We start from the raw sequence: 20,405 nt of genomic DNA, 5'->3' as shown, positions 1-20,405 counted from the left end.
GCCGTGGCTGAAGGTGTAGCACCTGGATGGTCATTTGTTTGCCCCATGTTTGGCTGGGAATTAATTAGGAGATCGGCTCCAGGCTGCTGTGACAGCTGTCTGCGTGCGGCACTTCCCAGCACTTTGATTAAATCTGCAGCACTCCAGATGTGAGAGCCCTGCGTGTCGGCACACTGCTCTTAAACTCCACTTAAACCGTGACTGCTCTTCTGTTTTTAATCAAAGGCAAATGTCTTAAGACAGAAAGCTGTGCAGAGGAATTAGTGAGGATGTCTCCAGGGCGTGTGTGGTGGGAGCTCTGCTTGCTGCACTCTGGCACGGCAGGCAGAGGGCACAGCCAGATGTGGCCATGCCACCTGTCCCCATGAATCTATCACTCCAAAATGGAGACACTTTGGCCATCGTTTCCACAGCAGAATGTGGGGGAGCTGGCGGAAAACCCTTTTTCCTTCTGTCTGAGCTTACTGGTGCAGACACCTGCCCTCCAGAGCCCCCACCCCTCACCCCCTTTGCCAATCTGAGCATGTTCCTGTCCAGCTGGAGCAGTGCAGGGCTGTGGCATGTAGCACTGGGGATCAGTGATGCTGCCCATGGGCATGAGAGCCTCTTCCACTCCCAGAAGGTTCAGGTTCAGGCAATCCTTTATTAATGACCTGATTCATATCTAAAGCAGGGAGGTGAAAGCTTCTTCATCCCATTACAAATCCTCTAACTCTGTCCCTTCCATATCTCCTCCTTCATTCCCCCGCCTCCCTCATCTTTACAGAAGGTGAACACACAACAAGTGCGCATCCTTCCAAGGTTCCCCTTCACATCAGTGCAAATAGGGAACTCCAGGGCCTCCCAGCTGCTGGCTCAGGGCTCGCCAAATACACATCTGTAATCCTGCAGCGCCTTGGCAGGGCTTACCCCAGGGTTCCAGCCCTGGGCATCCATCCCAGCAGGGCCGTGCCAAGGGGGTGCAGGGCATGGGGCACGGGGCCGGCTGCCAGGGCTCCCGCTCTGGCTGTTACATGTGGGAGAAAGGGGGGGCACCGTGGGGAAATTAGAGCAAGAGCGATGTTTGATGTTCTGCTCTTTAAGCGATTAATAATCTTTCGGCATTGGAGAATCAGCTGAAAATCTTCCCTAGAAAATAATGAGCAGAGAAACATTTACTGATTAGTCTAATCCAAGATAATCCTATCTGATGAGCGTATATCGAGATATCCTTTAACTGATTTATTGTCCATAGGACTGGGGGAGATGCCCCTCGAAGATGCCCCTTTCCACCCTGCTGGAGGAGCTCGGAATCCCCCCACTCAACCTGGCACCTCCTACATCCCAGCACATCATGGGGCATCCCATGGCACTGCCCCATATCCAGGCCACCGCTTCGGCGTGGGGAGATTTAATCGCTATTTCCATTTCTGCGTCTATCGGCTTTCTCTTGGGTTCGGGCTTTTATGTTTCATAAACTGATTAGGAGCAATTATACGCGCTTTATCCCCAAACTTTCCAAATGACTGGGCCATATGCATATTTAAGGCTTCATCATCTCTCCCAACAGCTCAGCCTTCACGTTAAACTGCTGAAATCAAGCTGATTCTGGGACAACGTCAAAAATTAGGGGTTTATCCACTAAGATCGGCTCGGACAGGAAATTTGTTGTGGGTGGTGGCCGGATTAGGGCTTCTAATTACTGCGGCAGATCCTCCCCTCCCGGCAGTGAAAGTCTCCTCTTCCAGCAAACCTGATGCAAATGCTCCCGGGGGCAGCGAATGTGCCCGAGGGGACGTCGGGGGGACGTCGCGGTGCCCATCCCTGGGCACGGGCAGCCCCGAGCATCCCCGCATCCCACATTGTGGCTTCGGGGGTGCGACGCCCCCCGCCCTCCACCTCCCGTCGGGGGGTGTGAAGCGCGGTCGGTCGTCCCCCCTCGCCACCTCCCCCCCCGACGGCCCCCAGCGCCGGGCACGGCAATTATCCTAAATGAAAGTTATTGTTCTGCTAATCCCGGGAACAGCTTGCGAGGGGAGATTTGGGTCTTTCTTTAATAATGCAAAGTTAATGCGGAGTCCCCTTGTAATTATCTTTATCAGAAGGACCCTCGGTTAATCTGACCGTCCAGCGGGAAGGCCGGGATCAGGCGGCCCGTGTAAGCCGGTTGTAAATCGGTTCCATAAACAGATGAAGGGAAGGGAGAAAAATAAAATAAAATAAAATTGCAGCCCAGGTGCAAGATTCTGGGAGACAAATGGAGGGAGGATGCCAGGCATCTCCCAACGGCCCCGGGGGGGCGAAGAGAAGGTCCTGCCCCAAACGGACGGGGCAGGTGGAGGGGAAGGGGGGGCGCGTCCCGTCTAGGATATGGGGCCCTCGGCCGGGGGGCACGCAGGGGACTCGGAGCGGACGGGGAGGGCCGAGGGGAGGGTCCTGAGGGGGGACCCAAGGGGACGGCGGGGAGGGGCCCCGGGGGGAGGGCCGAGGGAGGGGCCCCGGGGCCCGAGGGCCGCTAATCCGGGGATTGGGAGCGACCCCCCCCCGCCGCCCCGGGCCGCGATTGGGGCCGGGCCCGGCGGCGGGCCGATAAAAGGGGCGGCGGGTGGCGGTGCCCGCTCCGGGCCGGGCCAGGCGGCGGCGATGCCGGGCCGGGCGGAGCCGTCGGGGGGCCGCGCGGCGGTGCCGGTGCCGCTTCCCGTCGCGGTGGCGGCGGCTCCGGGCCCGGCGTCGGTTCGCAGCGCCCTCCCCGAGCGGTCGGCGCGTCCGGGAGGAGCGGGGCTGCGGGCCAAGGGCTTCGCCATCACCGACCTGCTGGGGCTGGAGGCCGAGCTGCAGCCCCCCGCCGGGGCCGCTCCCGGGCCCGCCAGCGGCTACGAAGGCGGCGGGGCTTTGGGGCTGGGGCTGGGGCTGCTGTGCGGCTTGGCGGGTCCCGGAGCCCCCTGCCTGCTGCCCGCTCCGCTGCCGCTGCTGCCCGCCCGCGGCCCCCGGCGGCGCTCCTCCCGGGCCGCCGCCCGCCGCCCGTCGCCACAAGGAGAGCGCCTCCGGTGAGCACACGGCACCTGCCCGCCGCGCCCTCGGGTCCCCCGCGGGTGGTGGCACCGCGGGGAACCCCTGGCGGGATGGGATGTGACGGTCGCTCCCCTCTCTCCCCCCCTTGCCCACGCTGCCGCCAGATGAGGACAGCCTGTCCGGGGACGCCAGCGAGCTGAAGATGCCGACTTCGCAGATCAAGAGGAAGAAGCGGCGGCACAGGTGACCGCCGGCCACCCCCGTTCGTCCTTGTGGGTGTCCCCGCTAGGAGCAGGGCATCCAAACTGGGGGAGGCGGGAGGGGTCGGTGCTATGCCCTGCTCTCTCGGACCCCGTCACAGGACGCTGTCCGCTCTCCGCAGGACGGTGTTCACGGCCCATCAGCTGGAAGAGCTGGAGAAAGCGTTCAACGAAGCTCACTACCCCGACGTCTACGCCAGGGAGATGCTGGCGGTGAAGACGGAGCTGCCCGAGGACCGCATCCAGGTAGGCGGCTCCTCGCTCCCCGGGGGGGCCGCTGTTGCCGGCTGTGCTCTGCCGTAGGGCGAGACAGTGCGGGCGGCACGGAGGTGGTGGCATCGGGGGACTGGTCTGGTGGGTGGCAGCCTTGAGCACCGGGACGGGGAGTTGAAACCGGATGGGCTTTAAGGTCCCTTCCAATCCATCCATTCTGTGATTCTATGATTGCGCTGTCCGGGCTCCGAGCTGAAATGCAGACCAGGGGACGCAGTGCCCTGCTGTCTGGGCAGGAGCTCGGAGCAGTGCAGGAGGTTCAGGCTGCCCCCTAGCTTGCTCACACAGCCCTTGAGGTGGCATTTTAGGGCCCAATCCTGACCCGTTGTGGAGCAGCTCATTGGGGTGGGAGTTTGGGCAATGCTTAGATTCCATCGATACCACTGGAGTACGAGGACAAGGAGATGGGGAGAGGGACTCGAGAACCCTCTGCCATCACCCATGAGTGCGTCATGGACCCCTTTTTCTGCATACACCAATGGCTTTGCACAGAAGGGCTCTGCAGGCGGGTGGCACACAGGGGCTGCCCTTGGTGACTCAGGCTGGGGACACCTCTGTGGGTCAGGATCAGCCTCGTGTAACGTCTGCTCCCTCTCCCCCCCTTCCTCTCCTCCCTCACTGACACCCACGTGTGCCTTCCCCAAATCCCCCTCTGTGGCTCTGCTCTGGCCACCCTCCCACTGCCGACCCTGCGCGCACCCCAACCCCACGGCCGCCCCCTGGTGTGCTCCACCACGGCTCGAATACCCCTCTCCTCCCCATCCCACCCCTCCGTGCTCTCCTGGCTGTGACCCCTGAAGGTTTGGTTTCAGAACCGAAGAGCCAAGTGGCGGAAGCGAGAGAAGTGCTGGGGCCGGAGCAGTGTGATGGCTGAATATGGCCTGTACGGAGCCATGGTGCGGCACTCCATCCCTCTGCCCGAGTCCATCATCAACTCCGCCAAGAGTGGGCTGGTGGGATCCTGCGCCCCGTGGCTGCTGGGTGAGCCTCAGGCAAGAGCGGGACTGGTGGGAGCTGCAGCTGATGGCAGCGTTAGTGCAGCCTTAGCTACCCTGGGGCTCCGGTGTAATGGGAATCTGGAACTGTTGGAGTGGGTCCCTGCATATGGCAGGGGAGTTGGAACCAAGTGATCTTTAAGGTCCCTTCTGACCCAAGCCATTCTCTGACTCTGGGATCCCACATGGAGGTGACACTTGGAGACTGGGCTGGGCTGGGCTGTCACAGCACCTCTATCCTTGTGCATCTTCCCTGCTGAGTGGGAGGGAAATGTATAGATTGATCCTGCTGCAAAGCATCCTCAGTGGTGCAGGGTCTGGGCTGGGGATGGTGGCATGAGTTTTCCTCAGGATGCGTGAGCTGGGATAGGCAGCAGGAGGACAGAGCGGCACGCTCCCCTCCGGCACTGATCAGCCCCAGGCAGAAATAAGCAACCAGCTCCTTTGGTTTGCTTTCCCCACTCTTCAAGGCATGCACAAGAAGTCCATGGAGGTGAGCAGGAAGGCAGAGAGCCAGGAGAAGCCGGCAGATGGGTGGCAAGCGGAGCAGGATGGAGAGGAACTCCAAGGGAAGCAGGCCAGTTCCCAGAGGAGCTCTGAAAAGCTCGGCCCTGCGAAAGATCCTGAAGATACAGCCATCGACCTGTCCAGGACAGCCAAGCAGGAGAAAAGGAGCGTACTGAGACAGTGCATCAATGGGGACCCCACCACGGAGCAGAAGGACAGGGACCACTGAGCTTGGGCCACCGTGGAAGAGGCCAGAGCTCACAGCTTTCTGGGGAGATCAGAATATTTATTGGTTTATTGATATATCTCTATTTTATTTTATTTTATTTTATTTTATTTTATTTTATTTTATTTTATTTTATTTTATTTTATTTTATTTTTTTCTGAAATAATTGAACTTTTATCAGAATTCAGGGCATTTTAAAACTGGATTCCTTCCTCCCGCCTCTGTCCCCTCACTTGTCAGCTGCTCACTTCTCAGCAGAGCACAGGTGAAGCCAGGTTGGAGGGTGGGAGATGGGTCCCAACACAGCTGAGAGCAGTGTGAAAACAGGACCATCCTTTGAGCAGCACAGATGGCTGCTCAGAAGAGCCTCCCTTCTCCTCTGGGATGTGTCCCGGGCTATCCAAGAGCACAAAGAGCAGCAGTGCCACGGGAATCGCTCTGATACCCAGGTGCAGAGATAGCGCAGGTCATGGACGCCTTCTGTGAGCACTTCCACCCCTGCACAGCACCCATGTGGTGGGTTCCTCTGCTTCAGGCACATGATTCTTCCACCTCAAGGAGCAGCGGGGCTTTTAAACACGGTAGGGTCCATCCTCAGGCTGGTGTAACTTGACCAGTTTATACCTCCTGAGGATCCGGCCTGCCAATGCAGCCTTACCACTGGATTTATACTGCGTAGCTTCCTTAACTCACGTTTGGGAGAAAGGGGTAAAAACGTTCTTTGTTTATGCAATGATTTTGTACACTCTTGAATGTTATCTTCCATACTATGCATAATAGAACAGAAAATCAAGCCATAGCACCCTGGAACCATTGAACAGGTTTGGGAACTGACCCAAGAGAATACTTTGTAATTGTCTGTAAATAGTGTAAGGTCAGAGCTGTTTCTTGGTCGTCCTTTATTTAATGTCTTAAAAGCACTTTAGTGAGCTGGATTTTTGAATGTGGCTGCTCCTGTTTTGTCCACCGTTTATTTATTAATTCCACACCTGTAAGTAAAATTGTGGCGTATCTTTGCTTTTCATGCTCCACGTTTGTGATTTTTTCAACGTTACTTTGTTGGATGTCGCGGTAGTTGCCAGCTTTGAGATGATCCCACACAGAGCCAGGCCTGAATGGAGCCTGGGCGCTCCCCTGTGGCTGTGCAGTTACCAGGGGAGCAGAGCAAAGCCCTCACGTGCATTCTCCACGGCTGAGTTCCAATCCAGCAGACTACAAGCTCAAAGGCGACTGGTTATTGCTTGGCAAAGACCCACAGCAATGCAGAAATGTCCAATGGAAGGTGCAGAGTTGGGCCCCGTGTTCCATGTGGTTAAACATATGGAGCTTGCTTTGGGTGAGGTGAATGGGTGGATGGTGCTGGCAGCCCCACCATCATCTGCAACCACATACAAAGGTGTTGTGTCCATCTAGGAGCTCAGACTTGAGCTGCAGCCAGTCCTCCTCTCACTTCTGCATTGTGTTGGCCCAGATGTGCATTGTGACAGCTCTCCTGGAACACCTCCAGCTTTCTCTGCTGGCCAAAACCTAACTGAAAATTATCAGAAGGTTTTATTACAATCTGAGTAATCCCAATTTGGAAAGTTTCCTGCCGCAGCTCGGTGCGAGCACAGTCATGTCAATGACGCTGTCGCCTGTCCCTGCTGCCAGGATGCTCCCTGCGCAATGGGTGCAGTGTTGGAGGGCTGGGGGTGCACAGGGGAATGGCTGGCTGGGAAGAGCAGAGAAATAATGATCTTTAAGGTCCTTTCCAACTTAAGCCACGATTCTAATAAAAGCAGCATCTGCAGATCTCCTGTTTTTCCCTCCCTCCACTGGGTCAGGCCCTGCTGAGGGGTGGGAGGGAACATACGCGTGGCAAACGCAAGCTTTGCAGGAAAAAAAACAAACCAAAACCAACAAAAAAAAACCCTACACATATGATGGAGTGGGGGAGATCAGTTCATGAAAGGACCAGCCAGGGCTTATTGCAGCAGCAATTAGGCTCTGTGAGAGCCGAGACTTAGCACATTGGAGGCCTAATCCTGCCTGAGCAGCATCTGCAAACCTTTTATTTGGGCCGTGTCGCGCTGGCACTGGATGCTTGGAATCATTTTTTTTTTCCCCTGCCTTGCCTGCATGCAGATGGCCTGGCTCTATGCCTCACACTGGACATAGTGCTGAGAGCCATCAGCATCCAGCTACTGCAATGGGGGGGAACACCACGGTCCCGTCCCTGTCACCATGTAGGATGCAGAGCTCTGCTGGAAGGGCCTGGTGGGCTCCTGGCTCTCAGCTTGTGCTGTGAGGGGTGGTTCATGGAGAGCGCTGCTGGCCTGGCACATTTCATAGGGCGAGCTTAGGTTGGATATTAGGAAGAACTTCTTTACAGAAAGGGTAGTTAAGTACTGGAATGGGGTCCCCAGGGAGGTGGCTGAATCGCCATCCCTGGTTGTGTTTAAGAGCCGTTTGGATGTGGTACTCAGGGATATGATTTGGTGTAGGGTTTTTAGAGTTAGGGTTCTGGTTAGGCTGCGGTTGGACTTGATGATCTTCAAGGTCTTTTCCAACCTGGGTAATTCTATGGTTCTATGGTTCATAGAGGCACAGAATGGTTTGGGCTGGAAGGGACCTCAAAGCCCACCCAGCCCCAACCCCCAGCTGTGAACAGGGCTGCCCCCCAGCTCAGGCTGCTCAGGGCCCACCAAGCAGGCGTGGAGCACCTCCAGCGATGGGGCAGCACAGCTCTGTAAGCTGTGCCAGGGGCTCAGCCCCTCACAGTCAGGAATTTCTTCCTTATATCTCACTTAAATCTCTTCTTTTTTAATCTAAAGCCACTCCCCATTGTCCTGTCGCTATTCGGCCATGGAAAAGGTCCGTCCCTCTCCGGTTTATAAGCTCCCTCGAAGTACTGGAAGGCTTCAATGAGCTCCCTCCCTGGCCGGCTGCCTGAGTGGAGCTGCTCCGTACCGCGGTACCTCCATGCCGCATGGCGGCGAGGCTCCGCGCTCCTCTCGCTACTCTATGGCCCGCGATGGGAGCCGTCCGCGCCTGCGCTCCGCCCTGTCTCTGCTGTGTATCCGGCCCCCATGGCGGTGGCGGTGCTGCGGCCTCTGGACGCGCCGCCGGCGGATCCGGTGCCGGTGTCGGCGCTGTTGCTGGCTCCGCCGTCGCTGTGCGCGGCTGTGCGGGGCCGTGGCGGGGGGCTGGTGCTGGCGGTGCGGCCGGCGGGGCGCGTGGGGGCTCAGGCCGTGCTGCTGAGCGCCGTGGCGCTGGAGGCGGCCGGGCGGAGGGGCACCGAGCTGTGGCTGCGCGGGGCGGTGCTGCGCCGCCTGGGGCTGCCCGCGGGCCGCAGGGTGGCCGTGTGGCCGGTGCGCCGCCCGCCGCCGCTGCTCTGGGTGCTGCTGGGGGCGGCGGGCCGGGCCGGGCGGCCGGCGGGCGGCGCGGTGCTGGCGCGGCGCGGAGAGGCCTTGCCGGGGCCGGGCCCGGGGCCGGGCCCTGTGGTGCTGGAGGCGCGGCCGGCGCTGCAGGGCTTGCTGGGCAGCGGCACTCGCGTCGCGCTCGCCGCCCCGCCGCCGCGTGAAGCCGAGGCCGGGCCCGTTGCCGCTGCCGGAGCCGCCGCCCCCTGCCGCCGCCCCGCAGCCCCGCCGCTCGTGTCTCGCTTCGCCGCCGGCCGCGGGCGGGACGAGGGGCCGCGGCTGCGAGCGGCGCCCCCGAGCGGCGGGGCGGGAGGCGGAGGGGCCGAGGTGTGGGTCAGCCGGCGCGGGCTGATGGCGATGGGGCTGTTCCAGGGCGAGTGGGTGCGGGTGAGCGCAGAGGGGTCGGCACGGCATCACCTGGCCGCGCTGCTGGCCCGGCCCCCTGCGTGGGAATACCCGCCTGCATGGGAATACCCGCGGAACGCACGACGCCGGACACCGGACGGCGCCGCCCTGCTGGCTCCAGCACTCGCCTTCAACCTGGGCTGCGAGCCGGGCGGCGGGACGCACGTCTGTCTGCGGGTGAGAACCGGGGAGAGCGGGGGGTCAGCGGGCGCGGGGCGGAAGGATGACGGCGTGTCTCGTCACCCCGCAGAGGTACGACGGTGTGCCCGGGGCTGCCGAAGGGAAGGGAAGCCGGTCGTTGCTGCCCGTGCCGCCCTTTGCCGCAGAGCTGCACGTCGAGATGGTCTGCTCACCGGCCTACTGCACACGAGCCACGTACGACCACCTGCTCTACCGGCACTTCCAGACACCCCGGTGAGACACAGCTGGAGGCTTTGTAATGTCCGCTCACATCATTGTGGGTGGTGCGGTGTGGGGACAGGAGCTGCATGCGGTGATGGTCGTGGGGCCCTTCCAGCTCGGGATATTCCTGATGCCATGGTGAATCTCCCCTTAAGCTCACACAGGCCTCACTTCCACATGTCACTGTCCATCGCACTTCTCCCTCTGGTTGCACCTGCTTTCATCCCACGCATCCTCAGTCCCTCTGTATTCCCAGTGTCAGAATACAGAAAGGACTGGATTGGTGTTAACTGCTGTATTCAATTCTGTAGAAACATGTGGTATGCAGTGGATACTGAAGAAGAATTTATCATTTCTCACTTCTGAAGCTGTTTTTGTTGTTGTTTGTAGCCTGGTCCAGGAGGGAGATGTTCTCTGTATCCCAACATTCGGATGTGCTGAGTTTTTAGATGGAAATGCAGACAAATTCCTTAGGTAAGTGGCAGTAAACTGGTTCTATTATACAGGTACAAAATAGAAAAGGTGCTTTTCTCCTCCTTGAAACAAGACGATGGGTTCTGCTCTCTTCTGTCCTTGGAGTCCATAGAGTCACAGAGTGGCCTGAGTTGGAAGGGACCTTAAAGATAGTCCAGTTTCAACCCCCTGCCATGGAAAGGGTTGCTGGCTGAGAGCTTATATACCAGTTTTTTTACAGAGAGGGGGAAACATTGTTGGGTTGGGGATGGTTGCAGCTTCCCTTTGCTTACGTAGGCAAGAGCTGAGAGAGCGGGAGCAAAGGGGAGGAAGGGGTGGATGTAGGACAACCACTACTGCATAAGGAAGGGAAAGTGGAACTGTTTGTGCTGGATTTACGTGTTGAACATTATTCAGCTCCATTATATATTTTAAAACTTAGAAATATAACCCTATGATGAATATTTTTCAGTGATTTTTTGGAGGGAGGCAGAACCACAGGAGGCACAAGCCTTCCATTTGTGCGCTTAAGGTGTTCCTGCCTTCAAGATGTTGACTCAACAGTTCAGACTTCTTGTTTTTCCTTTAGGTGGCCGGAGCTTTACTTCAAAGTGAGGAAGGTATTAGGCACGGTGGAAGGCTTGCAGTCCGAGGGTTACCTGGCAGACACCCAAAACACCTCTCTGTACCTGGTAAGATGTCAGAGAGCAGGGTGCTTTTCCGCAAGATCTGAGCCTAATTTATCCTGTATTGCTCAATACAGGATAAATGTGCCTGTGGAGGCTTGCATCTCTTGCTCTTGAGAAATGGCTTTTCAGGACAGGCTGTCAGTTGGTCATTGTCTTTTCTCAACAGATGTTTTACAAAGTGCTGATTTTCCTCATAGGTGGGTTCAACAAACAGCGCCGTCCCATCTGCCCCAGCCTATACCAGCCACGAGTTCTGGAGCAGTTTGTCTCCTGCTGGACTTTCCGATGTTGTGAAGGAGATCTGTGATGCTCTTAGGCCTCATCTGACCAGTCAGTGAGTTAAAATTCTTTCTAGCAAACCTCAGGAGATCTGGAACCTTGGGTCTCAGGTTCTTCAGGATGTGCAAGACACACATGTGATTATAGCTCTGGTTTTGACTTGGTGTTACAGGGCAGCAGCGCTGAGCGGGGCTGGCAGCGTTCTCATCTCAGGACCAAGTGGCAGTGGGAAAACAATGGCTGTCAGAGCTGCATGCAGCTGCCTCAACCTCCACCTCTTTAAGGTACTTAACCTACCCTAACCCAGTTAGATTGAGCAGTTGATGAGTGGGTTTGCCACACTGGAAGAACTTCAGACACATTCTTTAAAACAGCAATACCAAAAAGCTGGCAACTGTGACACGAGCTTATTCAGAAGCTGCTCCCATGCAGACAAAAGAAGTCAAAGTTTGCTGAGCTTAGTAACTTGCTCTGGCACAGATTAGGACTGTTGATGGGCATCACTTAAGAGCAAACATTTGGATGATCCCAGAGATCTACCTGTCCTGCTCATCTCTGTCTGAGAACGGCCAGAAACAGATGATTAGGAAGAGTATATGAAAGTAGACCAAGCACCAGGAGTTGTTTTCCTTGGTGTGTACCTTCCAGTGAGTCTTCACAGTAGTGGACCTCTGCAGCTGTCTGGACTAAGAGCACATTCAGAAATGACCTGGGAAAAGAAAGTGAGCCGTGACACAATAGTTTGATTCTAACCAAGTGTGTAATCAATGAATATACTGATATTATAATTATGAAATATACAGAAGAGTTAAGATAATATTTTCCTGAGCTCTCCACTCCGCTCTTTGTTATGAAGCACCTTGCTTGGCCTCTTTGACAGCTTGGATTGCCTGAGCTGTAACATCTATGTATTTTGTTGACTTTTCCAGGCCCTTGGCCTCAGCTCTTTCAGACAAGAGCCTTTTTTCCCCTTGCAGAGAAGCACAAATCTGCTCTTTTTCCATGCCGGATGATCCTAATGTGTCAATTTTGTGTCTCTGGGAAGAGTCCACTTAGATCCCTTTTCATCTGGCAATTGCCTGTGGAACATTTTGCAGCAGTGAACATCGCCCTCTGTTCCCCCAGCAGTCTGTGTTGCTGCCCCTGCAGACTGTGTTGTGTGTCTTGCAGGTTGATTGTGTTAGTTTGTGCGGTGACACCAGTGCGGCTACAGAGGAGAAAATACAGATGGCCTTTGCCCAGGCCCAGCAGTATCATCCCTGTGTGCTTCTACTGAAAGACATAGAGGTGCTTGGCAGAGACCGGGACAGGCTAGGAGAGGATTCCAGGGTCATTGCTACTCTGAGGCAGCTGCTTCTGGACAGAGACCCAGCATCGAGGTAAGGACCTTCTGCTCTGGAAACCAAGGATGATTCATTACTTCTGCTGTTCCTAGGTCAGCAGTCCCTGTTGCATAAAGGCTTTTGTTGCTACCACATTCAGTTTTGATTTTAATCCAGTGGAGACTCTCCTAGACTTGGTTTGTTCACTTCAGTGAGGGCTTGCTCTTCCAGCTCAGTGGCATCAGCGGCTGGGGGAGCCAAGAGGCCTTATTGTCTGAAGCTAGGCTGGTTTCTGCCTTTGTTCAGATAAGAAAAGCTGGCATGCTTGTTGTGACCATTGGAGAATGATCTGATGTGGGTGATTGCAATGGGAGGAGAGAGTTTTCCACAGAGCTGTCCCCCTTTCTCAGCAGCCGCCCTGTCCTGGTGATTGGCTCAACCTGCAAGCCCCAGGACGTTCCTACAGATGTGCAGACTGCTTTCCTTCACGAAGTGAAAATTGAGGCCCTTTCAGAAGACCAGAGGAGGGCGATGCTGAGCATGCTGACTGCGGGTCTCCCTTTGGGAAAAGAAGTGAGCCTAGCCAAGCTGGCCCGCAGGACTGCAGTGAGTGAAACCACAGTGGTGTGTGGAGAGGGGCAGCCTTGTGATGTGGCGGGTCAGGGGTGCTGGGCCAACTTCCCGTGTCTGGCCGTGGAGAAAAGGGGCAGTTCCCACAGCACAGTCACTGTCTTCAGTAGGAAACCCTGTAACCCTGTTTCTCACGCCTCAGCTCTAACAGAAGATTTCTAGTGCCTGAGGACTCTGCACTTTTTGCAGATGCACTAGCTCTGCTAGAAGACAGTGAATAGAAAAACACAACAACACTAAAACTAGAGACTTTAAACAGAGCACAGAGACTCAGAGAATAGCTCTGCAAGGAATCTTTCCCCTTTTAGAGCCTAGCTGTGTTTGGGGATTGAACTGATGCTGTTTGTTTCCACATTCACAGGGTTTTGTGCTGGGAGATTTCTGTGCCTTGCTGTCCCACAGCAGCCGGGCTGCTTGTACCCGCATCCAGGCCTTGAGGTAGCACAGGCAGTTTGGCAGGAAGCAGGGAGGGTGGGGATGCAGTGAGCCTGACAGCTCTGGGAGTGAATGGGGCAGTGCCTGAGCTGTCCCCTTTTCTTTCCTTACCAGTTTTCCAGGTGGACTGACTGAGGAAGTGGAGAGAGATTTTTGCACTGCTGGCTTCCCAGTCGTCGAGGAGGATTTTAGTGTTGCACTGGACCAGCTGCACGATGCCCATTCACAGGCGGTGGGAGCCCCAAAGGTAGGATCCTGGAAGTGGGATTGTTTTTCTAACAAGAAAGGCTCAAGATACGTTTCACAGGCCTCTCCAGGCTGGCACATGGCCTACAACATTGCTTCCTGCTGTCTCGTTCCACATATTCCCCCAGTCCTGGAAAACAAGTCCAGATGTGTTTTTTGACCTTGCTGGTTTTGAATTTGGCCAGGGAAGCTCTTGCAAATGTAATTGGAGACTGCTTCACCAACTAATAATACAGTAGGGATGCCAGGCTGTGTAGCTCAGCCTCTCAAGAGGTAAGCAGTAGGCTGGCTGCCTTGTTGAGGCTGAAGCCGCCTGCCATTAAAGGAATGGAGAGGATATGACACAAACTGGAGATGGAGTTTCCCTACATGCTCAAGAAGCTTTAAACTTAGTCTGTGACCTTGGCCACAGCTCGAGCTGGATTATCTGACAGCAGGGTGGTTGGACAGTGGGGGATTCTTCAGGGAAAGGGACATGAAGTGTGAGAGAGAACCAGTTGAGTTGGCATCTCATGGTTAGCACTGTCTGCCTCTGGTGGCTCAGGATCAAGGAAACAGCATTTGAGTTGACCATTTCTGCTGGGCAACATGGTGTTGGGACCAAGCAAAATGATCAGAGCCTCTTCTCAAGTTCAAATGGTGGGGCTCAGCGCAGGACTCAAAATGCTGCCTTGGGGCAGTAATTCAGGCACCAGCTGCCTGTTTGCAGTCCTGCCCATGCAGGGTATCACCTTGCTGGTGTCGTCATCTGGAAGCTACTCCAGGACTGTTCAGTACGTAATAAACGAATGAATTAAATGAGCTCAGCTTTGAGGTGTGTTTGCCAAGTTCACTATAAGACAAATAATAACCTCAGACTGTGCTCAGCGGTGAGCTGTGTGAATGGGAGCTAATTTTGTTTGCATTTTACAGTCCCGTAACAATTTCTTAGTAGTTGGCCGTGGTTCAGAATGCCCATTAGCAGACCTCAACATATATAATTTTCAACTCCATGCATACTTTTACTGGTTCTTTGCATGTTTGTTTGCAGTTGAAGGAACGTCAGCTTGAGCCTCCAAGAAAAAGCAAATTTCAAACTACATTTGCTAGCAGCACGTCCTGGAGTTATGATGTACCAGCGCTTGTATCTGTAGAGCTTTTCCTAGGGAAGCAGAATAAGCAAGAGTGTGGGGGAGAAGACAACTCCTATTCATCTGCAGTGGGGAAAGAGGGCCCGAGACTTTTCGCTTTAAAAGATTTTCTTCTAGAAATCCTCATCTTGCCTGTCCTGATTTTTCAGTGGAGTTGCTGGACAGCTGGAACAGTAGCATGATAACATCATCTCAAGTAGCAAAAGAAGGAGTGCCGAATTGGCCAAGGGGCAAAGAATTTTGCTTTGGTTATTTTTAACCCTGCTGTTTGTGCTGACACCTGTTCAGCACCCAGCCAGCAGCTGGGGGGAAGTGTCTGGGGGCTTTGCTTTCCCTGCACGTTCCCAGGAGAGCTGCTCTGACTGGAGATCTGTCCCTCAGGCTATGGAATTCTGGCTATTTCTAAAGCATTTGAGCAGCATTCTCCTCCAAGATTGCTTTACTCAGCGTAAAATAGCAGAAGTGGCGTGTGTCACCCATCTCAGGTTTGCTGTCCTTCCTCTTGTTCCAATGATCCCTTGCATCCTTGTCTACTACTTGTAAGCATCTATGGATTTTGTTCCTGTATTTCCCCTTCAGAAACATCTCGTTTTCTGCATGATGCCCTCTTGTTGTCACTGTAGGTGAAGCACTGTAGTGAAGCACTTGCTCAGTCTGACCATCCTGGGGGACGAGGTGCCCTGAACACAAGTAGCACACAGTTACTAGGTTCAGGTTTCCTTATTTATTTGTTTTTACCTCCCCCATGTCCCCACGGCTGTGTCTGCAGTAGAATTCTCCCCTAAAGGTTGCAGGCAGACATTACCACTGTGTTTTATTTCGCTCACGGGTGATAGGAGGTGCAATGTAGAATCAGAAAAGGCTGCAGGTTGTATGGGGAGATGCGTAGCTTGGTTTCACTGTTACAACACTTGAGAGGATGAGGGATCTCACATAAGGGATAACTGGGCAGTGTGGTGTGCGACTGATTGACTGTGGCCAAATGATGACTAATAACCCACTGGAGCCAGAACTAAACAAGCAGGCTCAGGAAGAAGCACTGACAGGGACCCTGACTCTCGTGCAGATCCCCTCGGTGTCGTGGCAGGATATTGGTGGGCTCCATGAGGTGAAGAAGGAGATCCTGGACACTATCCAGTTGCCCCTGGAGCACCCAGAACTGCTCTCATTGGGTCTGCGCCGCTCTGGTCTGCTGCTGTACGGACCTCCTGGGACGGGGAAGACCTTGTTGGCAAAAGCTGTTGCAACCACATGCACCATGACATTCCTTAGGTGAAGAGTGGGGGGTCTTGCAATATGGCTTTCTCCTGGCAGTGTATGGGATGCTCTAACCTGTTTCCTTTTCTCCACCTTCACAGTGTGAAAGGGCCAGAGCTCATCAACATGTATGTTGGACAGAGCGAGGAGAACGTGCGTAATGGTGAGCAGAAGCACTATGGTCCTGCGTGTGGCAAGAGGATCTGTTCTGTGGTGCTGGAGGGGAGGAGGGAGTGCTTGAATTGTTTCCCCAGACTCCCATCCACAGCTGCCAGCAAGGGCATAAATCCATTGTCTACTACACTATGTCTGTTCCCTGCCTCACTGCAGCTTCACTTCTTACACACTCTGCTCCTTCCAGGCTGTCTTTGGTGTTCCTGATGGGGCAGCAACCCCTCAGAGACACAACTGAGCCTTGGGACCCCTCAGACAGAAGCAAAGGTGGTGGTGTGGCAGCGGGCAGCTGATTTCCATCTACAGCTCTTTGCTGATGACCACTTCTCTGAGTCTTTCTCACCTTGTGTGCTCTCTGTCTCTTCCCAGTGTTTGCCAGAGCCAGGGCAGCTGCTCCCTGCATTATCTTCTTTGATGAACTGGATTCTCTTGCCCCAAATCGTGGGCGAAGTGGAGATTCAGGAGGTGTCATGGACAGGTAAGTGAGCACAGCCTGTACTTGGCAAGCGTGCCCTACCTGCCTGGGGGTACACGGGATGGCCCAGAGAGGCAGAGGTCATCCCAACTCTTTATCTCAATTTTTTCCCTCCCTTCAACTCTGCATGGCCTGTTGCCTCTCCAGTAATCGCTGTTTGCATTGCAGCAGATTCCTGATTGCCCAAGCTTATTGTGCAAACATTGGTTAAAACTCTGCCTCCTCCAACTGCTTCCATAGCTGCCAACTGTTCCCTTTGGCCTTTCCAAGGTTGTCCTTCACACCCCTGCTTTGCTGTCTTATTAGCTGCTATTTCCCTGAGGTGGGAAACTTTTCAGCTGCCTCTGTTAGGAGCAAAGCAGGTACAGCTTGATGATACCCAGAAACAGAGTAATTTCCCCCCAGGGCTCTTCTGTTGGGCTTATAGTCTCTATCCAGTCTCTCCCTCCATCCCTGAGCAGTTCTACAGTGCTTTCCAGTGATGCCATTTCCTCTTAACATCCACCAGTGGCTCAGGAAGGAGGGGATATTGTGCCTGTTGGTTGTTCCAGGTGATTCTGGAGCCCAGTGGAGATATCCCTGTGCCAAGAGGTCTGTGCATCACAAGCCCTGCAGTTGCAGAACTGGATCTGCATTGTGCTGCTCACTGCCCTGAGGATAGGTTGGCAGCATCAGGGCCTGCCGGCGTGTCCCCAGTACTGATTGATGTGTCAGTCTTGCAGCTGAATGTGCTGGGCAGTACCACATAGCAGGGATAGTTAGGATTAGTGGGTACATCTGGGTGCAGAACCTTATCCAGAGCCATGCATGCCTACCTGTGTTTGCCCTGCATTTTCTGATAGCAAGTGCAGCAGTGATGGTGATGACCTGTCAAGGCCTAGTTCTGAACGTCCTATTGTACTCCCTGCAGAGTTGTCTCACAGCTCCTGGCTGAACTCGATGGCCTCCATTCCAGCAAAGAGGTGTTTGTCATTGGAGCTACCAACAGGCCTGACCTCCTGGACTCAGCTCTGCTCCGGCCAGGCAGGTATATTGCATCCTACACTGCCTTGCTTCAGGGTAGGTCTCTCAAGCACCTTGACCAGTGGTGAGCTGGACTGTGTCCCCACCAGGGCCTTATCTGGAGAGCTCCCTCCCAGCCTGTCCTCATGGCTGTGATTTGCCTGTCCTAGAACAGAACTTTGTACCATCCACCCTTGACGGACCCCATGTGAGGGTCATCATTCCATTTCTCCACCATGCTGAGCTCCCTCTGAAGAGCAGCCTAGACCTCCAGTGTATTGTGTGCACCCCTTGTCCCCCAAAGGTTTTCCATCTTCCAAGGGCTTGATGCCCAAAGCAGCTGCCCCAGAGCCCTCTTTTGGTTGCCACCAATGGCCTGTTCTTGATGGTCTCTTTTCTCTGCTGACAGATTTGACAAGCTGGTCTATGTGGGTGTAAATGAAGACAGAGAGTCACAGCTGCAGGTGCTGAGTGCTGTCACCAGGAAGTGAGTGACCCTGTTCTCTTGTAGCACCCTTCTGCTGCTGCTTTTCAATGGGTAGCAGCCTTCCTGGGGCTGATGGTGCAGTGTGCTCCGGCTTGGCCTCATGTCTGCATGCTGCAGTGTCAGCATCACTGTTGGGCAACCAGGAGGTAGGGTGAGGGGGTAAAGTAAATCCAGAAGGAGAACAGGAGCTGAGCTCACTCAGGAGCATTTCTGGAGGGAGAAAGGCAAGCTGCACAATCTGAGTGTGAATGTGCACCCCAGCAGCTGGGTGAGCAGCAGAGCAACTGGGAATCTGCCTCTGCAGGGCCTTTATGCAGGGGATAGATAGCTGTGATCGCTGCTGCTTTGAAGGACGGGCTGGAAGGAGAGGTGACAACACAAGCTGGCTGTGTGCACGTTCACACTATGTGGCTTGGCAGCCATGCCCTCCAGCAGCGGGCTGTAGGAGGCTCGCTGTCTGCAGCGTGACTGCGATGGGGTGGTTTGGTGTCCCAGTGGTTAGTGCTGTCTGTAATTAAATGTTGTTATTCAGCCCTTGCTGCGGGCTGTTCACAGGTGTGTAGAGCATTTAATTTCCCTGAGTGAGAGCTCAAGTCGCCTTTGATCCCACTCAGCAGGAGAGAGGACACTGCTGTCGTGCTCTTGCAAAGAAATGACTGGTTTAAAAAAGTAAACAACGAAAAACACAACAGCCAAACATAGAATCAACCAACCAAGCAGAGCCCTTTGATTTTTCTGAAGCACGAAGAGCAGAGTCCAGGAGTTGCTAAACATGGGGCGTGACTCTGTGGTCTGTGATCCCTCCTGCCCAGCCACTCTGGCTGCTGCCTGTCTCCCAGGCTCTCAGCACCTGTGGCTTTATTTCTTTGCAGGTTTAAACTGGATCCTTCTGTGAACCTCAGCAGCATCCTAGAAGAATGCCCGGCTCAGCTGACGGGAGCTGATATCTACTCGCTGTGCTCAGATGCCATGATGTGTGCTGTCAAACGGAAGGTGGAATGGATTGAGGAGGGTAGGAGCCCAGACCCTCCTCACCCCGTGTGTTGGAGCTGCCCAGCACAAGGACAGAGAGCAGTTAGCACTGCTATGAGCAGTAGCTGGGCTTGGAGGGAAGAACCCCGATGGCTCTGGGCCATCTCTGAGTGCAAGGCTGTGGGTTGCTAGCAGGTGCTTTCGCCATGTGTGACTGTCTGCACCTTGCGTGGCCTCAGCGGGGAGAAGGGAGGCAGTTTGCTTTCCCCTTCCCTATCTGGAAAAAGGGCTGGGGGCTCTGCTGGCTGTCCTTGTGCTTTGCTCTCAGCTTTTTCTCATTCTTTCTTACACAGGGTTGGATACGGAGAGCTCTGCTCTCGTACTCACCATGGAAGACTTCCTGCAGGCTGCTGCAAGGTTGCAGCCATCAGTCTCTGAGCAGGAGCTCCTCAGGTACAAACTCATCCAGCAAAAGTTTGCTGCCTAATAATGAAGCTCAGGAGAGCTGGGACTCGAGGAGCAAAGGGACGATGTGCTAAGGAGCAGGAGAGGACTGGGGCAGAAACACCCACCTGCTCCCTTCCCATTGCTCCTGCTCCTCCTTTTTCAGTCTTGGCAGAAAAAATGGCTTTACAGTTTTGTCAGCTAAAGCCTTGTGCAAGCATTGACCTGCTAGAGGACTCTGTAACAGCCCCTCTGATGTAGGGGGAGCAACACCCGGCTGCCAGGAGCAGGCTGGGGGGACAGAGCACAGGCAGGGAAGCAAGACCAAGGCTGTACTGGTTGGCAGTAGTCACCTGTTGGGGTGGCAGCTCCCATTGTGGGGTGCTGGCTGGAGTACAGGGCCACCACAGGGCAGTGCTGTTGCCATGGGCCTGGCCTTGCCCTGGACTCTGCTAATAAATAGAGGTTTTTGCTTCACCTTTCAGCACTTGTGCTCACTTGCTGGGGGCTGTGTATCACACAGAAACTAGTGGCTGTGGGGGGGTGCAGGGCTGGGGCCACCCTTGTCCATCCAGCACAGGGGGCCAGGATGAAATGCAATGGGGACAAGTCCAGCATAGGAAATTCCCACCAGGCAGTAGGCAAAACCAGGCAGTAAGGAGTAGGGGGGTCAGTACTTACTCCTTCCCAAACCCACCCCTTGGCTGAAGCAGCTCATGGCTGCTCCATCTGAGCCAAGCACACAGCCCTGCTCCTGCCTCACCTCCCGCTGCAGGCTCTTGGCAGCTGCCGGCCCTGCCACACGTGCGCTGCTTCCTTCCCTCCACCACGGATCCCAAATAAATCCCACACTCGGGCCATGTGTCAGCCAGCTGGCAGCTGCCTTCATGGCTGCCTCGTGGCTGCCAGCTCCCGGCAGCTGCTCCTGCAGCTCATGGGCAGAGCCCCAGCCC

At 55.0% G+C, this 20,405-nt stretch overlaps 2 protein-coding genes across 3 annotated transcripts; both read left to right on the top strand.

Moving 5' to 3' along the window:
* Positions 1–2,622: 2,622 nt before the first annotated feature.
* VSX1 (visual system homeobox 1) lies at positions 2,623–5,331 on the top strand. The gene is given in 6 exon segments (XM_015857157.1): positions 2,623–2,970; positions 2,972–3,026; positions 3,156–3,234; positions 3,374–3,497; positions 4,325–4,505; positions 4,990–5,331. Coding segments are annotated over 6 exon segments (1,053 nt in total). The 3' UTR covers positions 5,256–5,331.
* A 2,974-nt stretch (positions 5,332–8,305) lies between these two features.
* On the top strand, positions 8,306–19,936 carry PEX6 (peroxisomal biogenesis factor 6). Of its 2 annotated transcripts, none has more exons than XM_032443589.1 (17): positions 8,306–9,232; positions 9,306–9,469; positions 9,848–9,931; positions 10,500–10,602; positions 10,797–10,933; positions 11,051–11,162; positions 12,049–12,257; positions 12,611–12,806; positions 13,192–13,268; positions 13,380–13,512; positions 15,708–15,913; positions 16,000–16,061; positions 16,442–16,550; positions 17,458–17,574; positions 17,959–18,036; positions 18,909–19,048; positions 19,362–19,936. In XM_032443589.1, exons 1-17 carry the CDS (start codon positions 8,321–8,323, stop codon positions 19,493–19,495), a joined length of 2,973 nt encoding a protein of 990 aa, XP_032299480.1. In that variant the 5' UTR covers positions 8,306–8,320; the 3' UTR covers positions 19,496–19,936. The 2 variants fall into 2 exon arrangements, with proteins under 2 accessions (XP_032299480.1, XP_032299482.1); XM_032443591.1 differs by having other exon boundaries at positions 8,938–9,232; positions 12,614–12,806.
* The last annotated feature ends 469 nt before the right edge of the window (positions 19,937–20,405 follow it).

Source organism: Coturnix japonica, chromosome 3, assembly GCF_001577835.2.
Source record: "Coturnix japonica isolate 7356 chromosome 3, Coturnix japonica 2.1, whole genome shotgun sequence".
Classification (NCBI taxonomy): Eukaryota; Metazoa; Chordata; class Aves; order Galliformes; family Phasianidae; genus Coturnix; species Coturnix japonica.
Note: the sequence above shows the minus strand (reverse complement) of the source record. Positions and strands in the feature narration are given on the sequence as shown.

Excerpts from the sequence above, each read along its gene's own strand:
- PEX6 (XM_032443589.1), top strand. The coding sequence starts at position 8,321 with ATGGCGGTGGCGGTGCTGCGGCCTCTGGACGCGCCGCCGGCGGATCCG. Across the intron at positions 11,163-12,048 it reads TCAACCTCCACCTCTTTAAG|GTTGATTGTGTTAGTTTGTG; the intron begins GTACTTAACCTA and ends TGTGTCTTGCAG. Across the intron at positions 18,037-18,908 it reads CTGAGTGCTGTCACCAGGAA|GTTTAAACTGGATCCTTCTG; the intron begins GTGAGTGACCCT and ends ATTTCTTTGCAG.